The following is a 15,590-nucleotide window of genomic DNA, read 5'->3' as shown; positions in this document are numbered from 1 at the left end:
AGAGGCGGGGCTGCAGAGAACCCAGCCTCTCAAACCAAGTCAGAGATTCAGAACGCTGTGGTCGTGTTCGTATAAGCGTTTGTGAGCAAAACGTTGAAAGACTTCGCGTAACACGTTTATTTAGCTGTTAGCGATTCATTGGAGAGGTTAAAATCAAAAGTAGATTTGCGTTGGCCGGGAATCGAACCCGGGTCAACTGCTTGGAAGGCAGCTATGCTCACCACTATACCACCAACGCTTTACGAAGTCCTGCATGTCTATTTTTCGCTACTCGGTTTCACTTTCTGGATTTATGAATCGTTTAAATCGTCACAATTTAACGGTTATATAAAAATATCAGCATCGACCTGGTGTGCTTATATGTAAAGACTATTGCATGTTACAACGCACCCTTCTAATTATCAATTAAAAAAACCTTCCCTTAACTTTTCCTCTACGATAGTGCTTAACACTGCGGGTGCAATATACTTCTGGCCACACGTAGACTTCATGGCGCTATAGTTCTTCTTTTCCGTGTCGGAGAAGCCCAGAGTCATCTGTCAATCATCCGCAGGAGAGACCCATATAACCTGCAGTTCCTAAAAGGAATTAAGTTTACTACTAGACAACAAAAAAACCTAACTGTTAAAGTTAGCGGGTGCATGAGATAACGCCAAAGTTACGTCCCACTACAAAACACACAACGTCTTTACACTTTTGTGAATAATTACCTGTCATAGTCTTTGGGAAAACGATGCTTTATTTTATTAAGACTGACTGCGTAATTTGATTTCACTTTGACCTCTGTTTCGTTGTTATCCTCTAGTGTGTGTATCTGTTTTTTTCTTTTCTGTGTGTGTCTGTTGGAATTTTCACTCCAAAATGGCGACCGCGTTGCCGCAGCGCCACCTAGTGGCTGTTACCAAAAAGCGTCAGAGTTGAAGTATCATAAGACAGATTTTACCTATGGCGTGTTGAAATACATTTAAGCTATGAAACTGAGAAGGTAAGTTGAATGCAATACTTTAGCATTACCGTACTGCCTATACATTATCATTAATATAGCCAATGTTATCTGTGTGGTTGCAATATCCATTTTCTCCATATGAAAGCTTAATGCTTAGTCAAAGTGTAACACTCTGGCACTCATTGTTTAGAGCAGCGAAAACAAAAGTAAAGAGAAGGCACTAGTATTCTAAACTACGTTGAGTTACGATTCTTATCACCTTTTTTTATTTAAAATTTCTAAAAGTACTCCCTGAATAGGCCTTAAATTGACTATGTGGATTTAGTGCTTGTTTTGTCGTGTGGCTCGTTGGTCTAGGGGTATGATTCTCGCTTAGGGTGCGAGAGGTCCCGGGTTCAAATCCCGGACGAGCCCTGCGTTTTTCCTTTTCGCGCTTTACAAAACGGTCGATTGTTTAAGACAGTGTTATGCAATTTGATTATTCAATGTCATTGTAATGGAGATTGTAATCAAGGTAAAAATCCTCTGACTTCTGTTGCAACACTTTTCCAATCTGCGTGTATGGCGGTAGAGTTTACTGAACTGATCGCTGCTGTCGATTCAATATAACGGACTGTAATGCTGTACCGCACCAAATAAAAATTATAAATAAAAATTAGAATAAAAATCCAAAGATATGACCCCGACGTGATTTGAACACGCAACCTTCTGATCTGGAGTCAGACGCGCTACCGTTGCGCCACGAGGTCTTACGACTACGCATAGGGAAATACTAACCTTTTAAAAAACACTTTATTTAACGCGACGTACCTCGGTTTAACATAATTTAAAGTCGTGCGTACGGTTGAAATTATCATGTGATTTATTTGAAGCTAACCATTTATATACTCACCCAAAAAGCAATTCTACGAAATCCAGTTCGACATGCATTTGTTCAATGGACTATTAAATTGCCATTATTTGTATGTATTGTTTCATACGTGGCTGTTCTTATGTATAAATACTCTTCTATAAAAATAACATTTTTTAAAACGGATTCAACGTTCCGCGCCGTGTTGAAATACTTTAGACATACTAGGGCGTACTTTACGTGTGGCTCGTTGGTCTAGGGGTATGATTCTCGCTTTGGGTGCGAGAGGTCCCGGGTTCAAATCCCGGACGAGCCCTTCGTTTTTTATGCTTTTCGAACTAAAATTTGTAAATGGTAGAAATCCACCGCTATAATTTAAAACCACAGTGTTTCCAAACAAGCTAGAGTAGCATGCGCGAGTGGTGTTTGAATAATAAATGCTGCATAAAAAAAATAATGTATCATGTTAATTTATCATGAACCAGCACATACAAATCATAAGGAAATATACATTTCTAGTAATTTTACACATTTAAAGGTACAAAAGTTAAAAGGCTGTTTGGCCAGTACGGGGATCGAACCCGCGACCTTGGCGTTATTAGCACCACGCTCTAACCAACTGAGCTAACCGGCCACGTGTTACTTAACTCGACATATTTTGGAAAATGTCTTATATTCCATAGGTTATAAAAAGCCTACTTCCCAAATTCCCAAATGGTTAATTATATCATATACAGGAAACAAAAGGCAAAAAACTTTCGTTTCTGCAAGCTGACGAATAACCCGACCATAAATGTTTTGTTAACCGCTTTCTTACCGCTAGATGTCAGTAGAGCATCTCAACTGAACCTTTTCAGAAAAAAACTGAACTGAAAAACCAAAAAACTCCGGTGCAACTTTTTTTTCTGTAACTTATATATAAATGATCGTGCCTTCGTAATCGATAATAATCACAATCACAACCCGATAATAATGCAAATACCCAGTCTTATGTAAACGTTATCTTCAACTAACAACATTCAAAATACTTTATCGCACGGTGAAAAGAAGTTATTGTAATGTCACAAAGCGTGCTTTTATTGTCTGTGCTAAAAATCAGTCATATCTTTCAATCTAAAATAGCTTTGTACGTAAGATTCTCTGCTTATCTAGACTTACCAAAGTGGATTGTACTCAAGTGACTGAAAAAGTGACTCAAAGCTGACTAAATAGTGTATTTATCTGTAATATATATCACTTTCATCTTCATCTGCAAGGGAGCATCGTTTAAACAAAACCCCAGAACTTTAGTTCTATAAAAACTCAATTCATATACAGGAAGTGTATGGAATTCCAATTCTGTGAGTGAAATAATGTAATTCTGTAAGTGAAATACTGTAAACCTGGCATCAGCCCCATGCTCACGTTTCAAGAGCACACCATCCTGAGCTCCTCTGACAACATCTGAACTACGATCATGTTTTTTAGAGTAAAAGATGTCAGCGAAGAGCTGGAAAAGAGGAAGTGGCACGGTTCTGCAGCTGCAAAGTTTCATCTTCAGGAAACAGCTTGTTGGGTGAAACTACCAAAACCAGTAGTCAGTGTGCAATGTGCTGGTAAATTTAGCATCGTGTTCCAGCTCATACCTAATTGTGGAACGATTAACCGATGCTCAGTGAATTAAAAAAGCTTCATTTGCTAGAGCATTCAAACTAACTTGCTCTGTCTACATACTAACTACAATAGTAGTTACAAATGCTTTTTAATTGACTTTTTTGGACTTTACAAAGTGCCTTTCCTCATCAGTCACACAGAGATGCTTTTCATCGATATATAAGTCCTGAGGGATAAAATCAAGTTTCACCCTATACATTTTTTTTCTTCTCTGTGAATATCAGTAGCTTACGTCGCATTAGAGACAGGAGGTCAAAAAAAGCAATGATAAAACTCAAACTGGGCAGAAATGAACACGTTTCTTACAGAAAGCAGGGGTTTGTCATTTATTAGATGAGGTGATGTCAAGGTCTCAACATTCAAGATTTATTTTCATCAACAATAAATTATCTTTTTACAAAATGAAATGGGACAATTATTTGGCAACAACTCTTTACCACATCTTTGAACGTGAGAGGTCTTCATATGAACATGCACACGACTATAAAAACACCTACTTTCATGAAAGTTACATTCTCTCTTAGAAAAGAAGTGTCCGTGTCCAAACCAGATGCCGCTGACGAAATAAGAAAAGCATCTATTCTTCGTAAAATGGATGTTTTTGACTATGGAAACAAAAAAAACTAAAATCTGCTCCTGTGGTTCACAAGAGAAAATCTGGTTAAGTTCGGAACAAGATGAGGGGAAACATTTTAGGGTATCATATTTCGCTATATTTGCACGTTTTACATAACTGTGGATTAAAGAGAAAAAAAATTAAAAAGACTTCAAAAAACTCGGACAACATCAGTATAGTAAATTGTGCTTCTTAAATCATAATCTCTCTCTCTCTCTCTCTCTCTCTCTATCTCTCTCTCTCTCTCTCTCTCTATATATATATATATACATACACACCTTTATGTCTAACAAATAGCTTGTTGCATCTGGTTAGGACACGGTTGTTAGACTGGTTTAACAACATTACTTTCCTGTGTGTAGTGTGTTTGTGTAGGAAAACATTGTTTAATGTGTGATCGTACACACACTTTCATGCAGCACGTGCAAAAAACGCCTCGGTGTTCTTCATCTGCATTTTTAATCCCCCAAAAAAAAAAAGACGCATTCAAAACGCCGTACATGTGCATTCGATTATCTTAGTTCATTTTCTCTCTTATTCTCATTTTGTTCTTCAAGTGGATGGGAGGAGAACGAGCTCGGTACGGTACAGTACATCCCCTTTGTCCTCAGAGGTTAGTTTAAAAACGCAAACCTGTAATGTCAGTAAGGTGTGACCATGCACATTAATACATTCCTTTTCCAAAGAAGCGTTACGACTTCACAAAAGTCCTGACGTAAAAAAGTCCTTCACCTCGTGTGCGTCAGAAAAGTGGTCCCGTGTTGTGATTGCGGAGGTTGAAATCCTTCATGCTAACAGCGTGTTAGGACTGTATGGAAGCAGCGATTCAAAAACACAAGTGCTTGTAGTGCAAGAGCTCTTCCACGACCCTGTCGAGTCCTCGGTGGGACGCCGGAGACGTATTCAATAAAACACTGGACACAGAATGACTACATGTCCGCCGCGACATCTAGGGGGCGCTGTTTCCAGGTTACCGGGTCAAGAATTAGAAGAACGAACGGCGGCGGCGGCGGCGGTGGTGGTTACGCGATGTTATTTCTCGCTCCTTATCTACAGGTCAGTCCAGGTGGGAGTGTATTGGGGGCTTTTGGCCGGGCGGCGGCCCCTGGAGGCGGCCCGGGCCCCCTGCGCTCCTTCCTGAGCCTGCTGGATCCGCTGACACTCTTTGAGGTTCTGAGCCCGAACTTCTGCGTTCATGATCCTCTCCACCACGCGGGTCGGGAACCAGCCTCGCTCGCCGTCGTGCAACCTTTCACCCAACATCCAGCCTGAGGTCGAGAGACGGACATGCCGTGGAGAAGAGAGAGCAAAAAAAAAACAGGAAGGACGTGTCACAAAAATAGTTAAACAGAAAAGAAGAAAGGAAGCAGCACGTCAAGTTGACAGCGGAGGATGCAGAAACGAAAGAAAGGCCGGTCTAGCCAAAAGCAGCAAAGCCGGATGAATCTGTATGGCTTATTGCAAACACCGACTGATTTTTGTGACCTCTCTTACCATCATCGGTGCACTCCAGAATGTGCAGCACATCAGCCATTTCTACAGAGAACTCGTCAGGTTCCTGAGAAGAGTACGACTGGATGCACTGAACCTGCGGGGAATCTGACATGCACCAGAAAAACAATAAATCACACCGCACACGGATACATAGAAACTCAACAATTCAACTTATGCAAAAACATAAAAAATAAAATATATAATACATGATTTAATAATAATATTATAGAGAAAATATATTACATATTGCATTATTATATTGTTTTTAATAGTATTTTTAATAGAAATTGTATTTGTAATGTAAAATTAGTTTTAGTTTTCTAAGATTTAATATTTGTAATTTATTTATAATTGGAAATATATAATATTCAAGTAATTGAAAGATATAATAAATAAATATTACATTATTATATATTAAGAAATACCTGTAATAATATTTTAAAATGTTACAAAATATTATATATATATTTTATTTCAAATAAAAGGAATAATATAATAATAATATGAATATATATATATATATATATATATATATATATATATATATATATATATATATATATATATATATATATATAAAATGTATTCATATTATTATTATATTATTCCTTTTATTTGAAATAAAATGTAGTAATAAAAATAGCCTTTCATGTCACTTATTTATTGGAACAGGAAGAAATAGGACAGTAAAAAGTGATAAATAGAAAGGGAATGGGACTGAGAAATGGGATTTCGAACCAATTACAGAGCTAACTAGTATAATGATAGAAATGGAAACCGTCTAATTATGACAAATAGAGATGGGATTTGTCTAAATCAGAAACCAGACTTACCCAATTTTTACATTTAGCAGCTTAAGCTTTTATCCAAACCAACGTGCGTTCATTTTCTATCAGATCAAACGAATTCTACACACTGTATGCACGCATGCATGTGATGTACCTGGCTGATGGGTGCTGGTCGAGAGGAATCTCGTACGCCGGTTTGGAGTCAAAGCGTATATCCAGCGCAGTTTATCGCTTCTGTGAACATTCATAGAGCCGTTAGCGCACAAACGCAAACACGCACTGTCATCTGTGATAGTGTTTCAGAGCTGCGCTCTCACATGCTTTCGGTCTTGAGCATGTAGCTGACTTCTCGGTCCTCCTGGTTCTCCAGCAGCTTCAGCACAAACGCACAGGCCAGCATCTGACCCTGATCCTCCAGGTCTTCAGTCCTCAGCATGGAGCGGCTGCAAGAGTCCAGAACCTGGTACTTCTCTCCGCTGAAACACACATGTAAAATGCATAAATAAATACAGAAAATTTGCCATTTAAACCATTTTGACCTATTTCAGCATTCAGCTTTTAACAGTCAATATCAATGATGGTTCAAATATCATTAATGGACAATAAAATATTTATTTTTAGTTGTAAAAGTTTTTCAGTTGTAAAAGTCAAATAACAATAATATATGAGTGTACACACTAATGGACAATAACATTGTTTTTGTGGATTCTAAAATTAAATATACCTTTACAAATTGTAATTTAAAAAAAATATTTTTATTAGAATGTCTAACAATTGATAAAAATTATGATAGTATTTTTAAATATAATAAAAATGTTTTATTTATATATAAATATATATATATATAATATAATATATATATATATATATATATATATATATATATATAATATATATATATATATATAATATAAATATAATAAATAATATATATATAAATATATATATATATATATATATATATAATATATATATATATATATATATATATATATATATATATATATATATATATATATATATATATATATATAAATAAATAAATATATATATATATATATATATATATATATATATATATATATATATAAATATATATATATATATATATATATATATTATATATATAAAATGTTATATAGTACATATTGTTATATAAAATGTAGATTTTATTTATTATTATAATTATTTCATTTATAATGATTAGAATTATATGAATTATCATGCTAAATTTCATTATAATGATTTAATCTATTTTAAATATAATATAATTGCATAAATATTCTTCACATTATTTATTATTACGTATTACGTATATACATATATATTATACAATTTATTTTACAATATTAACGCCTACACCATCAGACGACATCCCTGCTTTTGTTATAAGTGACTGATGTCGCGGTGAAGTGCAGCTGACGCCGCCACAGACCTGGAGCTGCGTTTGGTGATGAGCAGCAGGTTATTGAACAGGAACAGATATATGGGGTGGTAGAGTTTGCGGCTCCGCATGGTCCTGGTGCTCTTGGGCCCGGACATCTGCTGCACCTCTCCCTTCTTCAGGAGCCAGCGAGAGTGAGAGATCACTGGCACCGACTGCAAACAAGACAACACAACTACACTTTATGGGCCTAAAAAGACCAGTTTAATTCTAATACCCAAGTAAAGACGGTACAGCACACACAAAAATTTAATTTATGCGATCATTTACTTAACCCCAAATCTTCCCACTGCTCAATGCACGGCGATGATGGGTTTCATTAATATGCCAAATGCCATTGATTCTCATGTGTATCATAACTGAATGAGATAACAAATGCATAGAAACTTAAATGATATTAATTATAGATATTAAAGTGTTTTCCGCAAATGTGTTGCATTTGAATAGTCAGACAGGGTCAAAATTTGCTATTTGCGAAAGACAAACTGGTGTAAAAGCCATTTTTACGTTCTGAAATCGTGCAAAATATCGTTAAATAAAACCAAAAATTAGAATAAGATTTAATTAGAAATCATTTTAACTCAATCGCTAGCAAATTTTATAAGTAATTACAAGGAAATAGCGAATAACATTGAACTAAATGTTAAAATTGAAAAGTCTTTTTTACACCTTTGAAATGTATGTTTAATAACATATCTGATGGCTTTTTTTGTTGCTGTACAGTCACCAGTAGAAAAGAGCAGCTTTAACGGTCTGCTAAACATCTCCTTGTGTGTCCAACAGAAGAAAGTAAGTCTTACAGTTTGGAATGACGTGAATAAATGGGTGAACTGTTGCTTTAAGTACAGTAGGACATCTTCAGTCTTTAATCTCACCTTCGACTTGAACTCCAGTGTTTTCTCGATGCTGATCAGCTCCTCGGTACGGCTCATCTTCCTCACTCCTTCGTTGCACTCCTTCACAATCTGATAGACACCAACACACACCCACACGTGCACATTAATATCTTTGCGGGAATTTCCCCATTCACTTCTATTTTAATAAGAGCTAATTATAAGCGCACTACGCTAACCCACATATACACCCTGACCTCGAAACGCAGCATCAAGTATTTTTAGATACAAATTAGACCATTATTAAACCCATTTATAAAACCGATTTCCTTGTGGGAACGTCTCCAGTTCATCGGGTTTTAATATTCCCTCAGAAATGTTAATTCACAATTGAAAAAAAAAACATACCCCCACACACAGGAACGAGTCTGACTAAATCATACTTTTTGAGTTTCACTTCAACTTGGAGTTCAAGTATCAGCGGTTTGCTAATCAGACATGTATGAAATCAGCAAACTGAAGATGACTTGCAAGCTTTGCTTTGTGGTCTTCAGAGTCCACAGTGTGTGCTGAGACCCACTGAAGTAGCTTGATTGTGTTAATAATCAAGACACTTCAAAAGTTTGAGAAGGAAAAATATTTTGCCTGTGTGTTTTGAAATCACATACAAAAGAACCCTAAAATGGCAGCAACCTTAAAATTTAAATATAATCAGTTATCTGTACACATGATTTATCATATGCACTATATATATATATATATATATATATATATATATATATATATATATATATATATATATATATATATATATATATATATATATATATATATATATATATATATATATTTATAAATAAAATTACATTTATAATTATTAATTATATATATATATATATATATATATATATATATATATATATATATATATATATATTACATTTATAATTATTAATTATATATATATATATATATATATATATATATATATAATTACATTTATAATTATTAATTATATATATATATATATATATATATATATATATAATTACATTTATAATTATTAATTATATATATATATATATACACACACATATACATATATACATATAATTTTAGATTATTATACATATTACATATTGTCAAATTTAATATAATAATATAATAAACATTACACTATCTTATTACATTTATATAATAAATATTGATGTTTATAAATATACATTATTATTTATAATATTATATTACATTAGTTCACAATAAATAACAAATATTAATGTATTTATTTATTTATTAGTGTTATCATGATATAATTTAGAACATTAAAAATCAACATGTATTATTTTATATAATGTATTATGACATTTTAAAAATAAAACGGTATAAATGAATCATACATTCCATTATTTACTGTATAATATAAGAAAACAAAAGTTTATAATGTAGCAGCCTTAATAGAAGGTAGTCAGATACGTTTATATTTTATATTTCTAAACTAGTCATAATTGAGGCAGTTTTTGTTGTTAAATATTTGCTAAAGCATATGGTCGCGAATATTATTATAGCAATTAAATATTTCCTGTAAACGACCACAACAAATCCCAACGTGACATTATGACTGTTGCCATAACAGCAAACAGCTCGAGTTCGAGGACTTGAAAAGCAGTTGAACCACAGCTGCGTTAATTCCAACATGACGTGAATGCTGCGATAATCGCTTTAAAATGTTTCAGGAAAATAATTAAGAACAAAAGCAGCATTCCGCCTCACAGCTGTTAAAAGTCAAGAGGTGCGGCGCGGTAACCGTGGTAACACGAACAACAGTAAGATGTGCTTGACAGGTGAAAGTCCAGAGACAATGAGACTTACTAATAACAAGACTCATTACCACACCCTGGAATCAAAACACACACAAACCTACCCTTTCCAACTCTTGGTGAGCCAATATTGCGGTCTTTTCTCTCTCTGAATTCTCCTCCACCTTCTTCAGAATATTCTGGAACAAAAAGAAGCAGATTTGTTGAAGACGGACTTGACTCCTTTTAACGCATTTGACTGGTTTACTCGTTCGAGACGTCTGATTGGCCGACGGCGCTTACTTGAACAAGTAGCTTGAGCCGTGTGATTCGCTGGAAAGGGAGGATGAGGAAGGAAGTAAACGAGAGGCCCTTCACTTTCGGCTGATTCTCCAAAATGGACATGTTCTCTCGAAAAAGAGCATTTTCTTGTCTGAAAAACACATGTAGTGCGTTAAGGCAAATATAACCAGGTTTATACACACATAAATAAAGGTACAAAAGCGGTACCTTTTCAAAAGGTACACTTTTGTACCTATTAGGGTAAAATATGTACACATAAGTACTAACGTGCAACTTTAAGTCGCAAAATGGACTTTTTTGAAAAAGTACTGCCCCAGTGACAGCTTTTGTACCTTTATTTCTGAGAGTATAGGCAGCGATGGGCAAGCTACGCAAAAAGTAGCTAGCTAAAATAATTATTACCTGATTTAAAAGAGCCTTGTACTGATTGTAAATCAGAGAAATCTGTACGACCAGTACAAACATCTGCATTGTTTAATAGCTTCGTCACTTTTATATAATGCATCAAATCATGTGATTTCTTGTAGATAGGTGTGCTCACTTTCTCCTGGTAGGCAACATATTTGGGTTTAACTGATGTCAGATAAATATCTGCTTTGCATATTGCTGTTAGATTATAAATAGTAAATCTCGACAGCCAGATTAGTCATATTAAACCACATTTCCAGACCAAAGTCAAAAGCACAACTACAATGAAGTCCTGATTTATAGTAATAGAGAAGAACCGTGCGAAACTCTACACAGATCAGAGATTCATATGCAGAGTGTGGGCTTTATCTCTCTTAAAGTATTTGCAAAAATGCACATTTAAATTTGAATAAGAGCATACTATCTAGAGCACAGTGCTGTTTAAAAACAAACAGTCACATTTTTATTTGATTGTGTATAAAAGCGTCTAATCGTATGACAGTCCAATCAAATAATGGAGAACTACAGATTTTTACAATTCTGTTTCCTTTATCGCACGCTGAATGAAAAATCAAGTAGGGCACACATTGCATTGTGGGATACATTATTTTGCATAGTGTGCATCTAATCTGTTACATATGGCATATGGACTCTGATTTAATCTGATATAATATAATATACTCATAATATGACTAGCATATTTGTATGATATTACAGTAACACTTTAATATAGGGGCCTAGTTGCTTATCAGCATGCCTATTATTAATATACTAGAAGTTTATTACATTAGCACATACTCTGCATGACCATATTCTACATACAAAATCCTACCCAGTATCTAAACTTAACAACTACCTTACTAACTATTAATAAGCAACAAAATAGTAATTCATTAAGGCAAACGGCATAGTTGATTGTTTGATAATGGAGAGAATTGGAAGGTAAATGTGACCGAAATCACATACATAGCTTATTATTTTACAAATATATGTAGTGTAGCATTTTTACCAGCAGGTGGCCTATGAAAAAATGGCTCTGATTGAAGTTTAGCAATGCACAAGAGAAATGAGTTTGGAAAGCAGAATTTCAATTAAACAACTTATCCTTCATTTTGCATATGTTAAAATAGGTTTGATTGTTATAAATATAAATACAATTAGCATTTAGCAAAAAATTGCCTCTAGGACGACACAGTGAACTACTTGAAATGAACCTAACTAGGTCACAAAGCAGGAAGATGGTTTATGAGAGCGGGGTTTATCTTTATGAACCTGTGCGGTTTAAAAACAACAAAACATCTTTGCTTCTGATGCGCTGCCGCCGTGCACACGTGCACACACACACACACACACACACACACACACACACACACACACACACACACACACACACACACACACACACACACACACACACACAGGTTTTAACCAGAACCTCAACTGAAATGAAAAGCTCTGAAATTCCCGATGCGCAGAAAGTCCCGGCCTCACATACTTACAAACGCACAAATGAAAGCCCAAACCCTTACGCAACACATCACGAAGCCAGCGAGGACCGAAGCCTCGGGCTAGAATCCAGGTAGACAGCTGGTCTGTGGAGACACTCAACATGCATGCAGACCATTTACACAACAAACGCGCACTACTACGTCTCCCTGTACCGATCGCTTATTGTACACAGCCACAATAACGCAAGGCCTGCGACATGATGTGTGTCGCACGAAAACACTATCGCGCTGTCGATAATCCGGCTTTGGAGTTCTACACAAGAAAATACAGGTCTCGTAAGCGGTGGCGTGATCACTTAATAAATGTAAAATGTCATGGAAGCGTGGGAAGACCGCTGTTGTTGTTTCTTGCGTGGGCCCCACCCACCAGTCAAGTCACTGCGTCACATTTAATTATAGCACAACGTCACGCGCTTCGGTTACGACACAAACTACATTCTAAAGCTTATTACGCACAAAGGCAAAAACAACATTTCGGACCAGAACTAATCTGCACGCTGGTTTAGTTGTCAACCAGCTACAACTCAGCACGATGACGCTGGTTGACCCAAGTAACTAATTTCAACGAAAGATTGACCGGTAAAGTCTCATTTGTTGGCACTTGTTAATACGTTAAAGGCGAGGCTTTATTTTAGGGGTCTCTTAAGTAGTTGCTCATCAGCATGCATATTACTAGAATATTATGCATTGATTAGTACATCTTATTTTCTGCAGCCGCCTCTGTGCTTCTGCTTATGGCCCTCGAAGCCGCAGGAGGACACACAGATGACTGCACAAAGCCTCGATCGACTTCCGAGAGACTACCTGCATGCATACTACATCCCTAAAATTAACAGCTACCTTACTATTAATAAGCTGCGAATTTGTTATTTATTGAGGGAAAAGTTTAATAAATGTCACCTATACTAAAGTGTTAAACTACGAATTAATAATGTATATTTGCAGCGTTTATTAACCTTTGTTCAATATTCGGTTACACTTTATTTTAAAGGAATAGTTCACCCCAAAATGATAATTAGCCCATATTTTACTCACCCCCAAGCCATCCTAGATTTTTTTTCACAGAGTTTATTGGCTCTTTCAAGCTTGGTGATGTTGTTAAATAGTGGCCATTGTTTTGAAGCTCCATAAATCGCATATAACACAAACCTATACACCTCTGGGGGGTTAACACGTGTCTTCTGAAGCAAATCGATTGGTGTTTGTAACAAAAATATTTCTTTTAAAATTACAATCATTGACTACCGGCAGACGGAGTCTTTTTGCGTCTTCTCTTGAAGTAAGATGGAAGCCACATTCGTAGCGTAAGCCCAGATGAGAACAGACGAACAAGGACAGAGCGATATTAAATATCGGTAATGAATTAAAAGTCGAAAATGACAAAGGACTTCACTGTAAGAGAAGAAGAGGTTGAGTTTACTTCAGACCTTGAGTCACAGGTCAGCCAAGAAGACGGAACTCGCCTTTCTCCGTTGCCGGAAGTCGTTTGGATTTGAGTTATAATTTAAAAACTAGAAATATTTTTGCCACAAAAACGCATCGATCTGTTTCAGAAGACACGTGTTAAACCCCTGGAGGCGTATAGGTTAGTTTTACGATGGATATATGCGACTTACGGAGCTTTAAAATAATGGCCACTATCCACTAGCATTCTTGGAAGAGGCAGGTTACATTTTTTTAAAATTCTGACTGCGCTTGTCTGAAAAAAGAAAGTCATAATCACCCAGAATGGCTTGTTGAACTTAATAACGAATGATATGTATGGTTCATGTCATCTAATATATGGAACTAATGTTAACAAATGAAAGCTTATTGTAAAATGTTTCTTATCAGCTAAATTTTAACTAATATACTGTATATAACCAAGTTGATTTAAGACAGTTGTTTTGCATCACAAGCTTTCTGAAACGCCATGCAAATGAAACAATGTCAAATAAAAAGGTGCTAAATTTGCACCCAACGTCCTTTAAATATATGCATTGTAATTGAAATCTACAGACACAAATAGATGAAATGCATTTTCTATACACTATTCTATGCAAAATAGCACAAAATCTCAAAAATTACCAGCTAACGATGTATTTGCATTCCCATGCTTTTGTAGTATATATTTTGTGACTTTATGGTGTATATGAACAGCAATACCCAAAATGTCCCTCCAACCTGACCAATAGTGACATATCCGACCTCTAGAATGCAATATTTTCCATTTTTCATATACATAGGTAAGACATTTTCTTACAGTATCCGTCGGTAGTTCTTCTCCTGGTATGCCTGGTTGATGACGTAGCTTATGAAGACTTGGAAGTGTTTAACGGCGTGAAAGTGAACAATATCGCACACATCTGAGATCAGGATGGACTCTTCGATCCTGTGCTCCAGATCCATGAGGAATCTGAGGAAAACATGAGGCCATCGCCGTTAGATAGCAATATTATGGCTGTTTGACATTTCGTGCGTGCAGTTAAGACATGCAGTTCGGTGGCAAACGGGAAAAGTACATACCGTTTACGCTTGCATGTAAGTGTTAGCATTTCATTAAATCTATGCACATCAAACAAACCGAAAAAGCTTGCACGGCCAACAACCAATAAATCCTCTAGCATTAGTGTAAATCTTGCCAATTTTGTTTAGTGCCACTAGTGATGCAGAAATAAAACATGTCTCCTTCCAGAAACTTTAGCTTGAGTTCATTAGCATAGCAAACACATCTTATGTAAGAAAGAAACTCAAATCAATCTTGTAATCCAATGTTCTTCGCTGTTCGAGAGCAGGTTTGGAAGGGCCGAGCTCCTCCTGACTCATGCGCATGAATCATCGCATTAGTGGGTGGATTTGCATGCTATAAAGCTACTGACTGGAGTCAAATCGCACCAGCACTTTAATTTTAGCTTGTGGGCAATAATGGGTGTCGGGCTGAATAGGAAGTTTCACTTCTGAAATATGATTGA

At 35.7% G+C, this 15,590-nt stretch overlaps 1 protein-coding gene and 5 non-coding genes across 6 annotated transcripts in view; 2 read left to right on the top strand and 4 right to left on the bottom strand.

The window, feature by feature from the left end:
- Window positions 1-166: 166 nt before the first annotated feature.
- Window positions 167-238, bottom strand: trnag-ucc. Its single transcript has one exon. It is a non-coding gene; the product is annotated as a tRNA-Gly (tRNA).
- A 1,050-nt stretch (window positions 239-1,288) lies between these two features.
- trnap-agg lies at window positions 1,289-1,360 on the top strand. Its single transcript has one exon. It is a non-coding gene; the product is annotated as a tRNA-Pro (tRNA).
- Window positions 1,361-1,623: 263 nt separating this feature from the next.
- Window positions 1,624-1,695, bottom strand: trnaw-cca. Its single transcript has one exon. It is a non-coding gene; the product is annotated as a tRNA-Trp (tRNA).
- A 345-nt stretch (window positions 1,696-2,040) lies between these two features.
- trnap-ugg lies at window positions 2,041-2,112 on the top strand. The gene has a single exon. It is a non-coding gene; the product is annotated as a tRNA-Pro (tRNA).
- Window positions 2,113-2,356: 244 nt separating this feature from the next.
- On the bottom strand, window positions 2,357-2,430 carry trnai-aau. Its single transcript has one exon. It is a non-coding gene; the product is annotated as a tRNA-Ile (tRNA).
- Window positions 2,431-3,751: 1,321 nt separating this feature from the next.
- The window catches only part of ngef (neuronal guanine nucleotide exchange factor), a 25,269-nt gene continuing 13,430 nt past the window's right edge, over window positions 3,752-15,590 (bottom strand). Inside the window, exons 7-15 of the mRNA XM_043258636.1 lie at window positions 14,882-15,034; window positions 10,724-10,853; window positions 10,546-10,620; window positions 8,667-8,756; window positions 7,783-7,946; window positions 6,665-6,823; window positions 6,502-6,581; window positions 5,560-5,664; window positions 3,752-5,333 (exon numbers count right to left, since the gene is read on the bottom strand). Coding sequence (XP_043114571.1) covers window positions 5,116-5,333; window positions 5,560-5,664; window positions 6,502-6,581; window positions 6,665-6,823; window positions 7,783-7,946; window positions 8,667-8,756; window positions 10,546-10,620; window positions 10,724-10,853; window positions 14,882-15,034 — 1,174 coding nt within the window. The 3' untranslated portion in view covers window positions 3,752-5,115. The remainder of the gene's footprint in view (window positions 5,334-5,559; window positions 5,665-6,501; window positions 6,582-6,664; window positions 6,824-7,782; window positions 7,947-8,666; window positions 8,757-10,545; window positions 10,621-10,723; window positions 10,854-14,881; window positions 15,035-15,590) is intronic.

This window comes from Puntigrus tetrazona, chromosome 15 (genome assembly GCF_018831695.1).
Source record: "Puntigrus tetrazona isolate hp1 chromosome 15, ASM1883169v1, whole genome shotgun sequence".
NCBI lineage: Eukaryota > Metazoa > Chordata > Actinopteri > Cypriniformes > Cyprinidae > Puntigrus > Puntigrus tetrazona.
The sequence above is the reverse complement of the archived record's forward strand: the minus strand, read 5'-3'. Positions and strand labels throughout refer to the sequence as shown.